General features: G+C 41.5%; 1 protein-coding gene across 1 annotated transcript in view; it reads left to right on the top strand.

Moving 5' to 3' along the window:
• spint1b (serine peptidase inhibitor, Kunitz type 1 b) overlaps positions 1–16,634 on the top strand; it is a 38,685-nt gene extending 22,051 nt beyond the window's left edge. The window contains exons 5-10 of the mRNA XM_084314711.1: positions 93–125; positions 5,316–5,444; positions 6,082–6,132; positions 8,152–8,322; positions 11,290–11,352; positions 14,755–16,634. Coding sequence (XP_084170837.1) covers positions 93–125; positions 5,316–5,444; positions 6,082–6,132; positions 8,152–8,322; positions 11,290–11,352; positions 14,755–14,939 — 632 coding nt within the window. The 3' untranslated portion in view covers positions 14,940–16,634. The remainder of the gene's footprint in view (positions 1–92; positions 126–5,315; positions 5,445–6,081; positions 6,133–8,151; positions 8,323–11,289; positions 11,353–14,754) is intronic.
• The last annotated feature ends 3,565 nt before the right edge of the window (positions 16,635–20,199 follow it).

Below are 20,199 nucleotides of genomic sequence, written 5' to 3'. Positions count from 1 at the left end.
TTGCTTGACTCTCAGTCTCTTGTCATTCCTCCTCATGGCAATACTGGATATTATGACCATTAATACGTGATGTTTCTTTTTCTTCTCCACAGCTGTTTCGGGAAGAATTGGTCTACCAGCCACAGGTATGTCTGAATTTTTCAGACACAATTTCAAATGGGAGTGTCTTTTTTTCCCCAATTGCAATTGAGTGAGCGTATGCGTCAGCATGTGGCCTCCTAGAGGGAAAGAGCTGCACCAGGCTACTGTTTTCAGAGCGTTTCTAGTTGAAAACCTCTGAACTTTTCTGAAAAGCGCCGGTGTCGTCACTGTCGCTCCTTTTCTGCCAACCAATTATATCCGACGAATCGTGTCACACGCCCTGATCCTCCTTGCTCTACGGCCGTCGGACTGCACGGTGACGGCAGGAACATATCCAAACAAAGTATGAGGGCAAGCGTCCTCCGGTTGGTGGGTCATCGTGACAAAACACCAATACAGTAAAATAACAAATAGCGTACTTTTCGGACTATAAGCCGCGGCTTTTTCCCCCATTTTTCGACCCTGCGGCTTATATACCGGTGCGGCTTATATGTGACTCGACGTGACCAAACCCGAAAATGTAAAAATCTAAATATTGCTTTTTTGACTGCATTGAAATGTTATTTATCTGTTCCCTTATTTGCTAAACTTAATACAACTTGTAAATGAGTTAATTCTTGATATTTGTCCGACAGTATTGTGTCCCAATGCTAATTACATATGGTAATTAAACATTAAAACACCTGCGGCTTATAGTCCAGTGCGGCTTATATATGTACACATTATTCAATTTAGCTGCTGCGGCTTATAGTCAGGTGCGGCTTATAGTGCGAAAAGTACGGTAGCTGATAAAAGACAAAGGGGTGAATCACGATGCCAGACTGTAAAATAATAAGTAGATAACGTTAATCAACGTTAACAATGCTAGTCTCTGTTCGAGCCCAGCTCTCGGCGTTGCTACCAGCTTGGCTGGTCGTTCGTACTAATACAATTGGCAGTATTAGGGGGTGGGAAGCTGGTGGGTGGGGATCGGACATTATTTTATTTTATTTATCCTTTATTTATCCAGGAATGTCCCATTGAGATACAAGATCTCTTCTTCCAGGGAGTCCTGACCAACACAGCACACAACAAGTTTCAACATAAAACAGGGCATTAAACAAAAAACATACAATTCAAATATAAATACAGAGGGTCATTTGTGCAGTGGCAAGGAGCATAATCACATCAACAATAGCATCAGGTAAAACAGTTACATGTTTCATAAAGGGCTAATCGTAGCATACCTTTAAAAGCATTCACAGTAGGAAGTGCCTGTAGACAAAGTTTCACTTGCAGCGTATTCCATAAAAAGGGAGCATAGTGGGAGAATGCAGCTTTACCAAGCTCTGACTGCATCAAAGGAACATTTAACAGCATCCCATTTGCTGCTCGTCTGGTATTAAAAAAGCAAGTATAAAAGGACAGAAGTCTGGAGATATATAAGGGCAGCTTACCTAGCAAGGACTTAAGGATAAAAATCAACATGTGTGATTGTCTTCTTTGGTACAGAGAGGACCATCCTAATGACTGATACAAAGTGCAGTGGTGGGTGCGAGAGCCTGCACCTGTTACAAAACGTATGGCAGTATGGTACGCAGAATCCAGCTTTTTAAGCAGGGAGGAAGGAGCATGCATATAGATTACATCGCCATAGTCTAATACAGGCAGAAAGGAACTCTGCACAATTCTCTTCCTGGCTTCAGACGGGAAACATTTCTTTAACCGGAAGAAAAAGCCCAGTTTAGGTCTAAGTTTTCTCAGTAGGTTCCCAATATGAACATCAAAGGCATTGTGGACAGCGACTCATACAGGTCGGTTGGTGCGCCTGCGCAGTAGAATCAGGAAGCGACGAGGGCGGCGTGTCCCCCCACGCAGACCCTCGCGGCTGAGAGATCGCACTGTGCAGGTGAAAAAAAGATGCGACGGCTGCCTCCTCGAGTACCGGAGGGGACACGTGATGCAAGGCTTCGTCCACATTGCAGCCGGCTTGTGGGAGGCATGGCCTAACGACGTTCGAGACAGGGGAGGGTAGAATTGGACAATATGAAATTGGGGACGGGAGAAAAATAGAAAAATGGGGAGAAAAAGTTGATAAAAAATAAACAATGCTAGTCTGTCTACACAGCCTGAAACACACTCCTACACAGAGCTGCCTGTACGTCACAGTCTGAAACACACTCCTACACATAAACACACTACAATATTAAGCTTGTCTGAACATTCACGGGTTATGCAATGATATGGTTATCAGAAAAGTAAAGAGATTGTACTGGGGGTGACGGGGGCGACAGTGGATCGGGAGTTAGAGCAGTCGTCTGGTGATCCGGAGGTTCCCAGTTCGAAGTGTCCTTGAGCAAGACACTTAATGATGAGCAGGTTGGCACCTTGCATGTGTGAATGTGTGAGTGAGTGGGTAAAATGTGAGGAACAAATTGTAAAGCGTTTGGCTAAAGGCACTAAATAAATGCATCATTTACTGTCTTCTTCATGAAGAAACCAGACCTTCGTGTCTGCATTCGTCGTTTCCATGGACACAGTGAATAAACAAGGCTGCACAGACGCAGTTTCTTCCAACTAATTTGCAGTTCTTATTTATAAAGTAGACAAAGAAAAGATAAAGGGACAATTAATATAATATTATTTATTAAAGACGTTAACCCATTGGGCGCTGTGCATTGTACCCATCATTGGGTCCAGTCTGCCACTGCTGTAACCCTATGGAGATGTTTACCATCTTTGCAGGGCTATAACTTTTTAAATATTATAGCTATATCTGCATTACTATGGCCCATTCAACATCGGGTATCTATCGTTCCGGATGTGGGAACGTTATATTTTTTCATTCATACATTGTTGTGTTAATACCGTCGAGAATATAAGTGTGTTTTTAAGTTTTTCTGCTGTAATTCCAAAAACGCGAGTTATAGGCCCTGAAGCATATGATGGATTATCGATTGGCGTTTCTTTCCTTTACACACTATATTAAAAAATTCAAATGTATATGATCGGTATACATTATGCTTCATCATGCGTGAAGGAAAGGGGGGGGGGGGGGGGTCGTTTATAATTCCTTGATCGTCAGTAACGGCTTTATTTAGTATGGGTTGATACGTTGATCAGATGGTTTGCAGTGAAATTAAAAAACAATCGGGCTGAAAATAACGTTGTATTCCTCTTACCGTTCGCAGATGAGACTGGAGGAAAAATATTCCAATTATTTGACGTCGATCTGCTAGATCCATTTCCCGTTTGTATGACGAAATAAACGCCAAAATCATATAGATTATTGCGTTTTGAAAGCGATCCCAATGCACTCGAGTGTTTGTCTGGACCCACGTAACAAGATGGTACTGCCGGAGGGATTTCCTCGATGCACGAGCGCCACTTCCGGTTTGGTGTGGAGTGTAACTCGCCCGATCATCCACCAGGCGGCGGTATTGAGGCGTTGCAATATCAGACAGGGTGCTGCTGCAGTGCCGCAGGGAGGCTGGATGAATTATGAATGCCATGGCGAAAAAATTAAATATTGATCCCAACAACGAATTATCACGTTGTTGGCGTTCAACGCATGGCGGGCAATAACAAATTATGACGTTGTTGGCGACCAATGTGTTAAGGGGAAATGAGTAGCAGCGGTTAGTTTACTTCCTGTTTGGACAGAGACGTCTGACAGCGGGACGTCGTTCAACTCTCTGCATTGAAAGCCTCTCAGGGTTCTAGAATTCTGAGAAAATGTTCCGCAAAATGTACACATGCAGGTGTTAATGTACATGAGTGATTTGGAGTTAATGTCCATTAGTGATTTAAACACATGAAGGGGTTAATGTACATTATTAGTGATTTAAACGTACACATGAAGGGGTTAACGTCACGGTGACCAAATGCGTCCACATTTTTATAGGATTCTATCACATTTTCATAACAATAGCGAATATAACTTACCCTGTGCCGTTTTCATTGAGGTTTCTTACAAATTAACAATGTTTTATTTGTCCTTTATATGCGGATAACATTCAAATCTTAAATTGTACCATTATGTTCCAGTTTAGACAACAAACATAATGCTAATGATGCACTTTTGTTAATATAATTGGGTGACCATTCTCGATCACTGTACTCTGGTCCCATTAATAGTTTAATGCTGTTCAGATCGCGTTTTCCTAACCCGGTGCTGACCAGTGACCTGTGCTAAAGGTCTTGGGAATTGTATTCATGTTGTAGTCATAACATTTTCACCTTTTAATTTTAAACCAATGCTGCCATCTACTGACAACAGAAAGTGTTGTGTATCGTCAACTTGAGAGGCTACCCGCACTTCCGTAAACACCGTCGCCCAAAACACATTCTAGAGATTCCCACTTTTTACTGGTACATAGGTTCATATCTAATAGTCTTTAGATGACTAAATATAGATGAATACTCATGAAATTTGATATATATATTCTAAAATAAGTATAATTTCACTTCATCTACCTGTCGACATGAAATTCCCAAACGCTGACGGTAAAAAAAGCCTGGATGTCGCGCAAAATGGGGCGTGACCGAATTTTGTCCCAGACAATAAGAGTGACTGAGATTGGTCTACGTTCCGTTAATGTACATTAGTGATTTAAACACATGAAGGGGTTCATGTACATTAGTGATTTAAACACATGAAGGGGTTAATGTACATTAGTGATTTAAACGTACATGTGAAGGGGTTAATGTACATTAGTGATTTAAACACATGAAGGGGTTAATGTACATTGGTAATTTAAACGTACACATGAAGGGGTTAATGTACATTAGTGATTTAAATGTACACATGAAGGGGTTAATGTACATTAGTGTTGAACGTACACATGAAGGGGTTAATGTACATTAATGATTTAAATGTACACATGAAGGGGTTAATGTACATTAATGATTTAAACGTACACATGAAGGGGTTAATGTACATTAGTGATTTAAATGTACACATGAAGGGGTTAATGTACATTAGTGTTGAACGTACACATGAAGGGGTTAATGTACATTAATGATTTAAACGTACACATGAAGGGGTTAATGTACATTAATGATTTAAACGTACACATGAAGGGGTTAATGTACATTAATGATTTAAACGCACACATGAAGGGATTAATGTACATTCGTGATTTAATTGTACCTGCTATAGCTACCCGTAGGTGGTTATGTTGTGGAAGTTACAAATGGCTGTTTATTAAATAATCTTTATGCTTGCGTGTGTCTCTTTTGTCGCGTGTGAACAGAAGTGTGTGGCGTTCCCTGTAAGCGCGGTCAGTTTGTCTGTGGGAACGGCTGCTGCCTCAACAAGGGCCTGGAATGTGACTCCATCGAACAATGCAGTGACGGCACGGACGAGTCGGCATGCAACCAACGTGAGACACTCACTCATTCACTCATTCACTCACTCACTCACTCACTCACTCACTCACTCACTCACTCACTCACTCACTCACTCACTCACTCACTCACTCACTCACTCACTCACTCACTCTCTCTCTCTCGCGTTCAGCTAAATTACTAAATGTAAACGCTATGATGCGCAAATTTCCCCAGGGGTATCAATAAAGGAATATCTCATCTTAATTACTCATATTTATGTATTCCTATATGTACTTGTAAGTCATCAGTGGGATGTGGATTTGTGCGTGACGTACTATTGATGTACTATTGATATACTATTGACATACTATTGACATACTATTAATAATAATGACTTACATTTATATAGCGCTTTTCTAGACACTCAAAGCGCTTTACAATGTAGGGTGGAAATTACCTCCTTCACCACCACTGGTAGCACCCAACCTTGGGCTACGCAGGCTCAATGGCTGCCATACACACTGGCACCAGGCACACATCACACTACACAATGGCCGAACGGCTCAGGAGACAGGGATTGATATCAGCCAATTAAGGGGAAGGGATGATTAGGTGGCCCTAATACTGGCCAGGATAGTATTGATATACCATTGACATACTATTGACATACTATTGTACTCATATCAACAGTCAACCAGACCTTCACCCGCCTCCTCGACATCGACGTCAATCAAAAAAGGGGTGAGCTCCTTTTCTTTCTTTTTGTTTTAATGCCTTTTTTTTTTTATATACACGTACCGGTAACCACAACATTGTTTTAGACCAAAGCTTTTCTGCCATTATAATAACTCAGAATAACTCCTGTTTTTAAGTAGCAGTTTAAGTTCAACTAGGCCAGCGCTCTATAATGAATGCAAGGCTTAGCAAAACAATCGCCAGGTGCTCTTCTTGGGTCTTTGGGACAACAGGATCCCAGGCACTCGACAAATATATATATGGAAGAAAAATATCTTAAAAGGCCTCTATTGTGTCGTGGCTACAGAGTTAAAAAAAAAAACCAACATGTTTTGACTAAGCTGGTCGGCAATGCCCTGATAAATGAAGGGGAGTCATAGGGGCAATAGCAAAAGGTTTACATTTTATAGACATAAACACAAAGATATTTTCCTTCCATATATATTTTGAGTGCCTGGTATCCTGTCTCTTTTTATTAACTCCTGTTTTTGTTTTGTCTCCGTGTGATATTTGTGATGTTTGTTTTTGGGTTGAGAAAAGTCTGAGAAACAGGTGTAACTGGGATGCAACGTAGGTTTTAGACGCTCTCACCTAATGTTAAATGAATTGGAGCCTCCTTATGCCAGGATCAGAGTACATAGATATGTTTGGTCTTTCACGCTGGTGGTCACCATGTCAGATTAGGTTATTATTATAGCGTCGTAAAAAAAGCCTCGCTGTGTCTTGGCCACAGGGGGTCACACTATGGGTTTGTTCTCGACAAATAGCCAGGAATTGTCGCACTAGAAGAAAACGGGAAATATATTCTAACAGGCTAGTCTGTTCATAACAGCGTATCATAGCGCTTTGCATTAGGGATGCTCGATATTGGCTTTTTTACCTATACCGATATTGTCCAACTCTTAATTTCCGATACCGATATCAACCGATACCGATATATGCAGGGTTTCCCCCCCCCAAAAAACTGAATAATTTCAGGTAATTAACATTACATATCTCTTGTTGTGGAATTAACACAACATTATGCATACTTTTGACAATAAATAAAATCTGAATTTGTTCTTACTTGCTTGCCTGGGTAAATAAAGGTTATGGAAATGTAAAAAAATAAAATAAAACGTTTTTTTGAAAACCGATACCGATATTTTCCGATATCACATTTTAATGCCAATATCGGCCGATAATATTGGTAGGCCGATAATATCGGACATCCCTACTTTGCAATGATGCCCCTCTAGCTCATGGAATGCCCTCCAACAGTCCTTAAAGCTTGAGATTCTCCCCTCTCTCTGTTGCAGAGTTTAAAACCTTATTTCTCTATGTACACTCGACGTGACTGTAAATGAGGGAAACCTCAGTTGCCTTTCGAGTTTACCGTACTTTTCGCACTATAAGCCGCACCTGACTATAAGCCGCAGCAGCTAAATTGAATGATGTGTACATATATAAGCCGCACTGGACTATAAGCCGCATGTGTTTTAATGTTTAATTACCATATGTAGGGAGTGGAGCCTGCGGCTTAATTTGACTCAACACGGGAAACCTCACCCGGCCCGGACACGGAAAGGATTGACAGATTGATTGCTCTTTCTCGATTCTGTGGGTGGTGGTGCATGGCCGTTCTTATATTGAGCTTTAAGTTCCCACCTCTACAGAGAATGACTCCCACCTCTACAGAGAATGACTCCCATTGGGACACAATACTGTCGGACAAATAACAAGAATTAACTCATTTACAAGTTGTATTAAGTAAATAAGGGAACAGATAAATAACATTTCAATGCAGTAAAAAAAGCAATATTTCGATTTTCGGGTTTTGTCCACATATAAGCCGCACCGTTATATAAGCCGCAGGGTCGAAAAATGGGGGAAAAAGCCGCGGCTTATAGTCCGAAAAGTACGGTAAATAAAGGTTTGAAATTAAATTAAAACACATGGCTTATACTCTATTTGTCTCTCTCTCTCTCCATCTCCCCCTCCCCCTCTCCCTCTCTCCCTCCCTCCCTCCCTCCCTCTCTCTCTCAGCCCGCTGTACAGAGCCTCCCAGGACGGGTCCGTGTCGTGCCAGTCACACCCGCTGGTACTACGACCCGCTCAACACACAGTGTCACCGCTTCACCTACGGCGGCTGCGACAACAACAACAACAACTTTGAGAACGAGGAGGAGTGCAGCCAGGCGTGCGAGGGCGTGACAGGTAACGACGACGCGGCACAGAGATCACAGTTTGTTTCATGGATGTTGAGTTAAAGCTGCACTGTGTAGTTTTCATTCATTCATTCATTCATTCAAACCTTTATTTATTCTCGAAAAGACAATTGAGGTCACCCTCATTTTCAATGTCGTCGAGACTTTACAGACATTTCAATGCACACGTTTCTACAATATATCAATAATAAATATGAATAACTATCTATATAGTACTTTTCACACATGGACCGCAGTCCAGAGTGCCCCACAGTAATTAGTATAAAATGAACATGGGCATAAAATCAGCACACAATTGACAGAATAAAAAACAATGCATAAATTGCAGACATAAGAATAGGTATAAAAGACAATAAAAGTAGTGCAATGTAAATGTGCAGACTTAGGAATAGGCATAAAATAAGTACAATAGTACAATGTTGCTCGAAGGCATGTGAACCCCCCCGGAACAGCCAGTCCCCCAAACACCCTACACATCAATCCCTACCACATCCCCATCCAAGACACACACCCCGATAAAGCACGTCGTTTACAAAGCCAGGGCCCACAATTTAGTTAACAAACATATTCTAGGCTTACGTTTGATTCACAGACTGAAATATATTTTGTTTTAATTTATGACAGTTGATGTATTTTGCAAGCTCTGCAAATAAATCCCCCTCTGAAACCGGATAGTGCACCTTTTAAAGACTCTATGAAATGAAAACATGCTTTTTCCTGGGTAACATTTCTTAATTAAAGGGATTCTTAAGCAAGAAGAAAGAAGAAACCATTTCTTGCCTAAAATGTTGTCAGAAACATATTTTTGTGAACCATTTAGGTGGAAAAAGAGTTTACTTACGAGCGAGCCGTCATGTATTCCCGCCTCCCATGACTCGAGTGCGCACACGCGGAGGTGTCTGGCTCACAAGATTCAGATCAAACTGTCAAACTAAACGTTGCAGATGAAATATGAATCAAGATCCACCAATTGTGTGTCTTATTTCCCACATAACATGTCATCGGAAACATATTTCAGTTTGTAAAAGTGCATAACATATTGTCAGAAACGCATTTTAGGTTGAAACACCTAGCAGCGTGTCTATCCAATCGGGTGCATTCCACGTGGGGAAATGGAAAGAGGGAGGGACCAACAATCACGCGCGGTCGTCACGGCTACCAAAACAAAGAACAGAGAAGATGGAATAACAATACAACATACAAAATAACAACACAGAGGGAGCGTGACATCATTCATTGCTCAGGAGAATACTCTACTATATCTTCACACAGCAAATAGTTATTTGTTGCTATATTAATGTTGGAACTGAGATCCTTTAATCAAATCTAATGTAGATGGAAGACTGTGTAACATGTCTGGCTGTGTGACGTTAACTTGTTAGCATTAAAGAATTACACCAGGATAGCTTAGCTTCGCAGAGCTTTGTTACTGTTGGGATTTCGCACACCCATTTATTATCTGTTTATGACCATACGATGCCTGGTCATACGGCTTTATATTATTTCAATATACATGTAGATCGACATATAGATTTACAGACACGAGCCACATCGTAACAAGTTAACGTTGTGCCGGACGGCAGGTAGACAGGAAGTGAAGTGAGTCACTGGCCTCAAGTTAAATCAAATTAAACCTGTTGCTACATCAAGTACGAACAACTAAATAATAACACAAAAATATAGTAGGCAAGGTGCGGCTGGGTAGCGCAGTGGACTAAGCACTCGCCTACCACCGCAGAGACTCTGGGATCAAATCCAGCTGTCAGCGGTACCTCCGGCTTGGTCAGTCGTCCCTACTAACACAATTGGCAGTGTTTGCGGGTGGGAAGCCGGTGGGGGATGTGTCCTGGTTGTTGCAAACAGCGACTCCTATTGGTCGGTCAGGGAGGGTATCTGGAGGAAATGGCGTGAACCTCTGCACGCGTTACGCTCCCCCAGTGAAACTCCTCGCTGTCGGGTGAAAAGAAGTGGCTGGCGACTCCACATGTATCGGAGGAGGCATGTGGTAGTTCTACACCCTCCCCAGACCGACACCCCCCACATTTATTTAAATAATATACAGTATATATTAGGGATGCTCGATATTGGCTTTTTTACCTATACCGATATCGTCCAACTCTTAATTTCCGATACCGATATCAACCGATACCGATATATGCAGGGTTTCCCCCCCAAAAAACGGAATAATTTCAGGTAATTAACATTACATATCTCTTGTTGTGGAATTAACACAACATTATGCATACTTTTGACAATAAATAAAATAAGAATTTGTTCTTACTTGCTTGCCTGGGTAAATAAAGGTTATAGAAATGTAAATAATTTTTTTCTCTTTTTTTGAAAACCGATACAGATATTTTCCGATATCACATTTTAATGCCGATATCGGCCGATAATATTGGTAGGCCGATAATATCGGACATCCCTAGTATATATAATATATATATATATATATATATATATATATATATATATATATATATATATAGTAGGCACATTTGTTACAACTGTCCAAAGTAACCGTGGAGTCGTGTCTTTGTAGTTTTCTAACAGGTTTTAAGAACAGAATGGATGGCAGACCCGAGGAGCAGTGGGTTAACACTGTCTTCTCTCTGAGTCGATCAAACTACATATTCAAGGCGTGAACGTGACACTGTGCTAACGATGAATGTTGTTCTGAGTTAAAGGTGCCATCATTTGTACGATGTTCAAACATCAAGCGATGAGAACTATATAGACTCAACCACATGCAAATGACATGGAATAAGCACACAATTCAACGGTTGAGTCTAAATGACCCTTGCTTTGACTGTCCGGCATAATAATAACAATGACATAATAATAACGGGTCAGGAATAAATAATTAACAATAGAGCGTCTTACAAATGGCATCTGTAACTTTCTCGATGATACAGTGTACCTTTATTATCCTCTCTCTCTCTCTCTCTCTCTGCAGGAAACCATGTGTTTGCCAGGGGAATGTTTGAGAGGATTGAGGAGGAGGAGAGCCACACGTCTAGTAAGAACCTGTTCCTTTTGTCACTTTGTTGCCATGTTGTGGGTTTTGGACTAGAGGTGTTGATTCATCTCATGTTTATTGTTTCCTTCTCTCTGCATTTTATGTTGAGTCAGGCCACCTTCTTCTTCTTATTATTTATTTTATTTAGCCTTTATTTAACCAGGTTTGTCCATGTTGAGATTTTTTGTGAATTGTATGAGTATGTGCTGTTGGACTGTGGTGGTTCCATGTGCGAATAAATAAATGATGATGATGATGAGGTTCTCTTTTACAAGGGAGACCTGGCCAAGAATAGCAGCAACACAGAGTTTCAGAATAAACACATAGACATTGCAGATAAAGGTAACATTACAAAATGACGGATGAACCATTTGCATATGGAGAACCTTCTTCTTCTTCTACTCCTTCTTCTCCTTCTACTCCTTTTTCTTCTCCTTCTTCTCCTCCTTCTTCTCCTTCTTCTCATACTCCTTCTTCCTCTTCTTCTCCTTCCTCTTCTCCTTCTTCTCCTTCTTCTTCTACTTAACTTTTAACTATAATATATTACACTTCTCAACAAAGTCGGCTCCAGTAGCTCCGGCAGCAGAGAGGATGGCTGCAGCCAAGACCGTGAGCGGCATCGCTGAGCTCATCATGGTGTCCGCTGGACGAAGCCAGAGACGGTCTTATTATGGGGTTTATGCCGAGAAGCAGTAACACAATAAGACCGTCTCTGGCTTTGTCCAGCGGACACCATGATGAGCTCAGCGATGCCGTTCACGGTCTTGGCTGCAGCCATCCTCTCTGCTGCCGGAGCTACTGGAGCCGACGCCGGTCTGCGAGGCAGCGCTGGTGGCGGGAGAGAGCACGGAGGGTCGTTGATGAGCTCAGCGATGCCCGAGTCGCGCGATTTTTTATTGGTTTGTCATGACAAACCAATTACATAATCCAACATATGTGTAAAGAAACAACATATTCCAGTTAACGGTATATTTTTTTAATGATTCGTTACGGTGTAATCAATACTTCCATTTGTATAAATTGGGTTAAGCGGAGCGTAGTATTCCTGCCTGGCTGAGGAGCCCGTCGCGGCTCATGCGCTCGCTCGGCCAATCAGAGCAATGCGGAAGGACAAGTGGGCTGCCGAAAGTATTCACGCGACCTGCTCATCTGGGGCAGCTAGGGGTTAAGTGACTTGCTCAAGGACACTTTGACGCGCTGCCGGGAGGAGCCGGAATCGAAGCGCGAAGCTACCTCATGAGCCTTTGTTGCCCCCAAAATAGTGACTATCAGTTTATCGCGTTAATTAGATTAATTAATGACACAGCAAATGATCGCGTTATGAAAATTAACGCAAAATGTATTTAATATTTTTTATTTTAATTTAATTTGATCTCATTCATTCCATAATAAAAAAAAATTTAAATGGTCCATTTGCATGTTCTTGGTATCTGATTCTAGGGACATCTATGGATCTCAGGGAATGTATTCCCAGTGTCAGAAATACTGTGTCTGTTACTAGGCTTAATGAACCAAATAAGATTTTTTTTTTTTTTTTTTTTTTTTTATCTTTGACTGTGAATAAGACCATGCTAAAATTGACCAGACCTGAAAAATCTAAGCAAATTAATAAAGGGACGATGATTAAACAGAAGGTTTTGTAGATACAGTACTGAATTCTGCAATCCGGACACATGCAATTTGAAATATGATTATAGAATATCAGGCCTAAAATGGTTATGCGATTAAAATGTGATTAATTAGATTAATTAATTACAAATCCTGTAATTAATTGGATAAATTTTTTTAATCGCCTGACAGCACTAATTGACCAGTATTAGAAATGCAACAATGTCCAACTTTTTCTTAACACTTTGATTGCCGGAAAACGCGTTTTCACGTCATTCAGAGCCATGCTAAAGGTGCCGAGGACGCCGCAACTCGTCTTTGATATCAATATTTCAAAAATCTGTGATCGAAATCATATTTTCTTTCCGGAGCCCTGAGATGTGCTGGTGGGCTCCCACCAACTGTCTAATGGTTCGAGAGCGCCATCTGGTGGCCGATCGGCAGATCGGCCAAGAGGGAGGGGCGCCCCAAACGGGAAGTGCTCATCCATATGAGCTCCGGGCACTCGCGTCCGGTAGCCGGACTCCATCTCAACACACTGGATGATCAATCGCTCGCCCTAACTCAATAAACAACGTTATTTGGACGTATATAGTATTATACAAGCTGGAAATGGTTCATCAGGATAAACATCCCATAATCAAAAACGGTCTACACCACGCTGATCGTCCAACGGCGCGAGGAAGATCCGGTAAGATTCAGCGTTATTTTTGAACGTGTTCCATATAAACTGTTATGATGAACATATGACCCACACTAGATGAATGATATAACGCTGCCCACGGAATTATAAACGATCCCCCGCCCATCCGGTCATCATCAGATCATACGTAGATCATTCTAGAAGTACGTCCAATTGAAATTTTTTATATCGCCCCGATTGCCATCAAACTGTATTTCATCATCAATATAATGCATTTGGGGCTATAGATCACGTTCTGGAGAAAGCTGCAGAAAGAGATGAAAACATACTTATACATTAGACCATACTTTACTATGAATATGTGAATGAAAAAGTTTAACGTTGCTACACAATGAACAATACATATAGGACTTTGAATGGGCCCTAATAATGGCAATGTAGCAATAGAATTTAAAAAGTTATAGCCATGCAAAGAAGGGGTACTTCTCCATAGACAAATAGAGCTGGCAATCTATGGTATATCATGAATTTAACCCATGGCAATCAAAGTGTTAAAAGCAAATCTGTAAAATGTGTTTTGAGGAGAGATTTAAAAGCAGTAGATACAGGTGGCTGAGTGGCGCAGTGGGCAAGGCGCTCGCCACTAACGCAGGAGATGCTGGTATTGAGCTCAGCTCTCTGCGTTGCTACCGGCTTGGCCGGCCGTCATACTAACATAATTGGCAGTGTTAGAGGGTGGGAAAGCCGGTGGGTGGGGATTGGACGTTGTGGACAGCGACTCCTACAGGTCGGTTGGGTGACGCCGGTGCGGCGGAAACAGGAAGTATCGGGGCAGTGTGAGCCTCTCACGCGTTACTCCTCGCCACAGAGTTTGAGCTGCTGCGGTGAAAAGATGCGACAGGCTGCCTCCTCGTGTACCGGAGTTGACACGTGATGCAAGGCTTCTATCCTCACTACAGCTGACCAGTGGGAGGCATAGTCTAGCAACGTTCAAGACAGGGGAGGGAAGAATTGGAAATACGAAATTGGGATGGGAGAAAAATAGAAAAATGGGGAGAAAAAGTTAAAAAAAATAGATACTGTTCTAAACTGTTATGTAGCTTGCGGAATAACCACTGAATAACCCCCCCCCCCCCTCTCTCTCTCCCCAGACTCCATCGCCATAGTGGTAGTGATGTCCGTGGCCATCTTGGCTACGCTGGCGATCTTGGGCTACTGTTACCTCAAGTCCAGGAAGGAGAGGTCGCATCAGCGAGTGGACACCAATGTCCCCCACGTCCCCTTCCCCGAGGACAGAGACACCTTGGTCTATAACAGCACCACCAAGCCTGTATGAAACAACAGTGAAGCTACTAGGACCCCCCCCCCCCCCCCCCCCCCATCTTAGCCCCTATTCTCGGCCTCACCATTCATGTAAATGATAGTAGGGGTGTAAAGGTGAGCGTATCCGTACCGTACCGAACCGTTTCAGTGTGTACCGTACCGTAACGAACGGCTGTGTAGCATACCGAACGAATACAACGGTATGTTAACCACTAACGACCGCCCACCAGGGGCTGTTTTTTTCACAATCTAATATAATATTTTTTTTCTTTCATTTTTTTACAAGTCGATTATTAATTTCAATATAGAATATTCGTTGACAGCCCTACAAGTACAATTAGTTACTGCACACTACAATGACTACATCACCCCAAACTTCCCCCCACTGTACCGAAAACCCGTACCGAACCTTGACTTCAAAACCGAGGTACGTACCGTACCGTGGTTTTTGTGTACCGTTACACCCCTAATTCATAGTCCACTAAGAGTCTAAGCAAATAGAAGTTGTTTTTGTTTGTTTGTTGTTTTTTATGCAGAGTGAGTGATTTTTCTGCACATTTTGCACGTTTCTGGCATCATAGTAAATTCGATTTTTAAATAAACGCTCCTGCCAGTAATGTACGCAACTTCACTGAATTCTGGATTTAGATATTGAATTAATCGACAAAGTCCCATGTCTTTGGCTAACTGGGAAATGCTTTAGTCGAGGATGGTCCTAGAAGCTACTCGGGCCACTGCAGCAAACGGTGTAATATTCACGTTCACATTTTATTTACCATTTACATTGGAATACTTGAGATGGGAGTATTTGTTTGATGGATCTTGCAAGATGGTTTGTGGAATCCAATGGTAACACACACACACAGAACCAACCGACTCCTTTAGTTGAAGATTATAAAACCCGGGTTAACACACCGATCCAAAAATTCTAGTTATGCGAGTTTGAGCAATTAAAGCAACATTTCAATTTAATAGCACTGTGTCTCCCTGTTAAATGGCAGGTTGATGCTAATGTTAGTACATTAGTAGCTACTGTAGAAATGCTTTCTGTCTAGACATATTGGAGAGCTAGAAGGTTTGACATGGTCACTGGAAGTTAGTTGTGTACTTGTGTTATTTTACTTCCAAGTGTTTGTCCTAGTGTGTACTTGTGTTCTTTTACGTTGAGTGTTTGTCCTAGTGTGTACTTGTGTTATTTTACTTCAAGTGTTTGTCCTAGTGTGTACTTGTGTTATTTTACTTCGAGTGTTTGTCCTAGTGTGTACTTGTGTTATTTTACTTCAAGTGTTTGTCCTAGTGTGTACTTGTGTTCTTTTACATCAAGTGTTTATTTGATCAGGTGCATATTCTCAGTGGAAAACATTCTGTAAAAAAATTTTAAATAAGAGACGGAGGCAGATTTTGCATGGTGAGTGTCCATGTGTCCATGTTTTAGTTTTTTCTAGGCAAATCTTTAAAAAGGGAAAGCCTATGTAAATTAATGTGCCATACTCTGTTTCAAAGTATCTGTACAAGGCCTGCATAGCCTTGTAAATGCCATTATGATTTTAATGTTGGTGTGAGTGTAAATATGAATGTGTAACCAATTTTATGATTGACAATGTCCTTTTATTATATATTGGTGTTATTTTATTCAAAACTATTTGTAATATTGAGTATTTCGTAATGTTCTGTAATTCCCAATAAAGCCAATATGGATTTTTATTTATTTAATTGTATTATTGCATTTCTTGTTCAGCACAAGCGCACACATCACACCACACGCTAATAATATGATCCTTTGAATGTGATTCCAGTTCATAGTCATGTTTTTCTCAGGTAATTTAGGCCTCCTCCTGACAGGTATGAACTTGCTTGGCCCACATGCTGCCAGCATAATCGGAGCCACCGAACGTTAGTATCGCTTGATGGAAGTAGCATTTATGTCCTAGCTGTGCTTTATCCTCTTAACACATGGAAAGATTTTGAGTTTTAAGATATATTACTTTTCGATTGCATATACTTTGCTACTGACCTCACGTCCTTACAGGCTTTTGTTACATTTAAAAAGGAATTTTTGCTAACAGTTTTCACTTCTGTCTCTTACAAGAGTTGTCTAGTTAGTAACCTCGTTCCCAGTTTTATCTCTGTGAGATAATATCTAGAGGGGTAGGCAACCCTAGGCACGTGTGCCTGCATAGACACGCGGGGGCATTTTTATTGGCACGGGGCAGCATTAAAAAATATATAATAAAAAAAAATTATACTTTTTTTTTCTTTTTGCTTTGAAATATTATAGTGAAATATTTTGCACTGTTGTCGCATTTATCTTGTTGAAATCCTCCCACAGGTTCTTTTTTGTAAGTAGAGTATATCAAGGAGGCTTTTCTCTGTAGCTCAGATGTTTTGTTTGAAGGCTTGCCAAACAAAGAGACAATCAAATCAAGGATAAAAGATATCCCCATGTCAGCTTGAAGTGTCGAGCGACGCATCAGCGAAATGTCAGAAAATATCAGAGAACAGCATTAAAAGATGCTCCGGTGTGCAGCTTAAAGTGACCAACTACAGCCCCCAGATAACGGAGCTCAGTAAAGCAAAACTGTTTGTCTGCATTGCACCCCCGCCCCAACTCAGATTTAGGGTTGAAACAACCATCATAATAATATTGTTAATAATAACAATAATGATGTAATAATGTAACAATTATCATTAAAAAGACCTGATTATGAGAAAAAAAAAATACGATGCATGGAATATTGTTGAGGCACACTAGTTACAACTATATTTCAAACAGGCACTCCATGTCAAAAATACTAGATAATATCTAGTTAGTAATGTATGCCAGTTCTCACTGAGTGAGAGGCATGCAGCAGTACAGTCCATTCGCCAGGAGAGGGCGCCAGAGTTACTTTTATCTAGGGCTCTGCTGAAACATTTACTTAATCCGCCTCTTCTGTTTTTATCATCGCTAGACTCTAGGGTAGAATGAATCTCAAAAGGCATCTGATGAGAGAAGAAATAACTCAGACGTATTAAGATGGATTGTAAAACAAAACAGAAAGGAGGCAGTAAAGCGTAATGGGGATTTACGACTAGTGGCCCTTTTGACCTTGTATCTGAGCTCAGTGATTGTTAACCCTTTCACTACCACACTACAAAGCATAAACCCTTTCACTGCCATACTACAGAAGGTTAACCCTTTACCACAATAGAGAAGGTTAACCCTTTCACTGCCACACTACAGAAGGTTAACCCTTTCTTTCACTACCATACTACAGAACGGTTAAGAGTATAACCAGACAGAGATTGAATGAATGAATGAAAACTTTATTTAACAGATTGCAGAATGGGTACAATACAGTACGGCTCGATACACAATTGTTAAGGGGATGCAGACCAGAGAAAGGCGTTTGTCTTGTTTACATCAGGGTCCCCCATTTTCAATTCATATTGAAAATTAGATTCAGATTCAGATAGAAAATTACACAGGAGTCAGTTTGCTTTCGCAGGGGGCCTGGTGGTGGGCACCTGGTCTTTTAAAATATTCCAGGGAGAGTTGCCAATATTAGGAAATATAGATTCGATTTTATCTTGTCTTTTGTCTTCCGTGAGGTTAGATAAACTGACCTGTGTGTTTCAACTGTGTGTCTGTGTGTGACTGTGTGTTTGTGTCTGTGTGTGCCTGTGTGTGTGTGTGTGTGTGTGTGTGTGTGTGTGTGTGTGTGTGTGTGTGTGTGTGTGTGTGTGTGTGTGTGTGTGTGTGTGTGTGTGTGTGTGTGTGTGTGTGTGTGTGTCAAGCAGGGCACTGGTTTGGCGAAATCATCTTGTTTAGTCAACTTCCCTGGATAAATAATGGCTTTGACGCAATCCATGGTGGTAGTCGAGACAGGTTCTGCTGCTACTGACAACAACAACAACCAGGAGAGATGGTAGAGAGAGATAGTCGGTCCCTGCTCTGTCTTGAAAAACAGGACACAGGCGTGCTCTCACATATCCCCCCGGGTTGGTCGGTTGTAAGGCCTGGGTTCTGTGCGGGCACGTCCAACACGCCTGTGTCTTGTCTTCTGATGAGATACGGTTGAGCCTGCAGTTGCCTATACAATTGTCATACTTTAAGCTGCGGTGTAGGCTAGTGTTCACACCACCGCACCCACACCTGGAATATTTATAGGACTGCGAGAAGAAATAAAGAGGCTATGTGTGTGTGTGTGTGTGTGTGTGTGTGTGTGTGTGTGTGTGTGTGTGTGTGTGTGTGTGTGTGTGTGTGTGTGTGTGTGTGTGTGTGTGTGTGTGTGTGTGTGTGTGTGTGTGTGTGTGTGTGTGTGTGTGTGTGTGTGTGTGTGTGTGTGTGTGTGTGTGTGTGTGTGTGTGTGTGTGTGTAAGTGGAAGAGAGAGAGAGAGACCATTTGTGCTTACGTTTTAAGGCTGGCTTTGGCAATGTAAACATATATGTTTCCCATGTCAATAAAGCCCCTTTGAATTGAAATAGAAAATTGAGAGACAGAGAAAGGAATATAGAGAGGGAGAGAGATGAATAGAGAAAGAGAGAGAAATAGAGAGACACACAGATAGATGAATAGACAGAGGGATAGAGGAATAGAGATAAATAGAGAGGAAGAGAGAGGGAGAGAGAGAGAGAGAGAGAGAGAGAGAGAGAGAGAGAGAGAGAGAGAGAGAGAGAGAGAGAGGGGAAGAGAGACGAGAAAGAGATAAAAAGAGAGAATGGAGAGAGAAACAGTGAGAGAGAGAAAGAGAGAGAAGATAAAGAGAGACAGAGAGAGACACACAGAGAGAGAGAGATAACGAGGTGGATAGATAAGTGAATAGGGGGAATTATTTCCTAAATGTTCACCATTAGAATAGAGTTTAAAACAATAATACACATTCAACTTCTAGCAGCTGGACAGAAGGCTGCTGCATTGTGCGCAGTGAGTCCAGGATGCCCCACGCAGAGGCCGGTTTTGAAAAATGCCGCATCTGGGCCAGACAGTCAGACTGTACTACAGTAGAGTAGGGGATCAGATTTCACTTGGGCACTGTCTTGGTTTTTAGTAAAGAAGAGGTCAGCAGTTGATGTCAATGTCAACTGCATATGAAGGCACACCGGACCGCGACAATTTCATTATTTCTTGAATGAAATCGTTTAAGTATTTCGATTAGGGCAGAGGGCTACTTTTCTTTCTTTCTTTCTTCTTATAGTTCTTTGAGAGATGCAGCAACAACGGGGCGGTCACTGTGTCGGTGACACTCCCTCCTCCTGCAGTCAGTTCAGACTCCGACGAACAAGGCAACTA

Source organism: Notolepis coatsorum, assembly GCF_963971535.1.
Source record: "Notolepis coatsorum genome assembly, chromosome: 5".
Lineage (NCBI taxonomy): Eukaryota > Metazoa > Chordata > Actinopteri > Aulopiformes > Paralepididae > Notolepis > Notolepis coatsorum.
The sequence above is the reverse complement of the archived record's forward strand: the minus strand, read 5'-3'. Positions and strand labels throughout refer to the sequence as shown.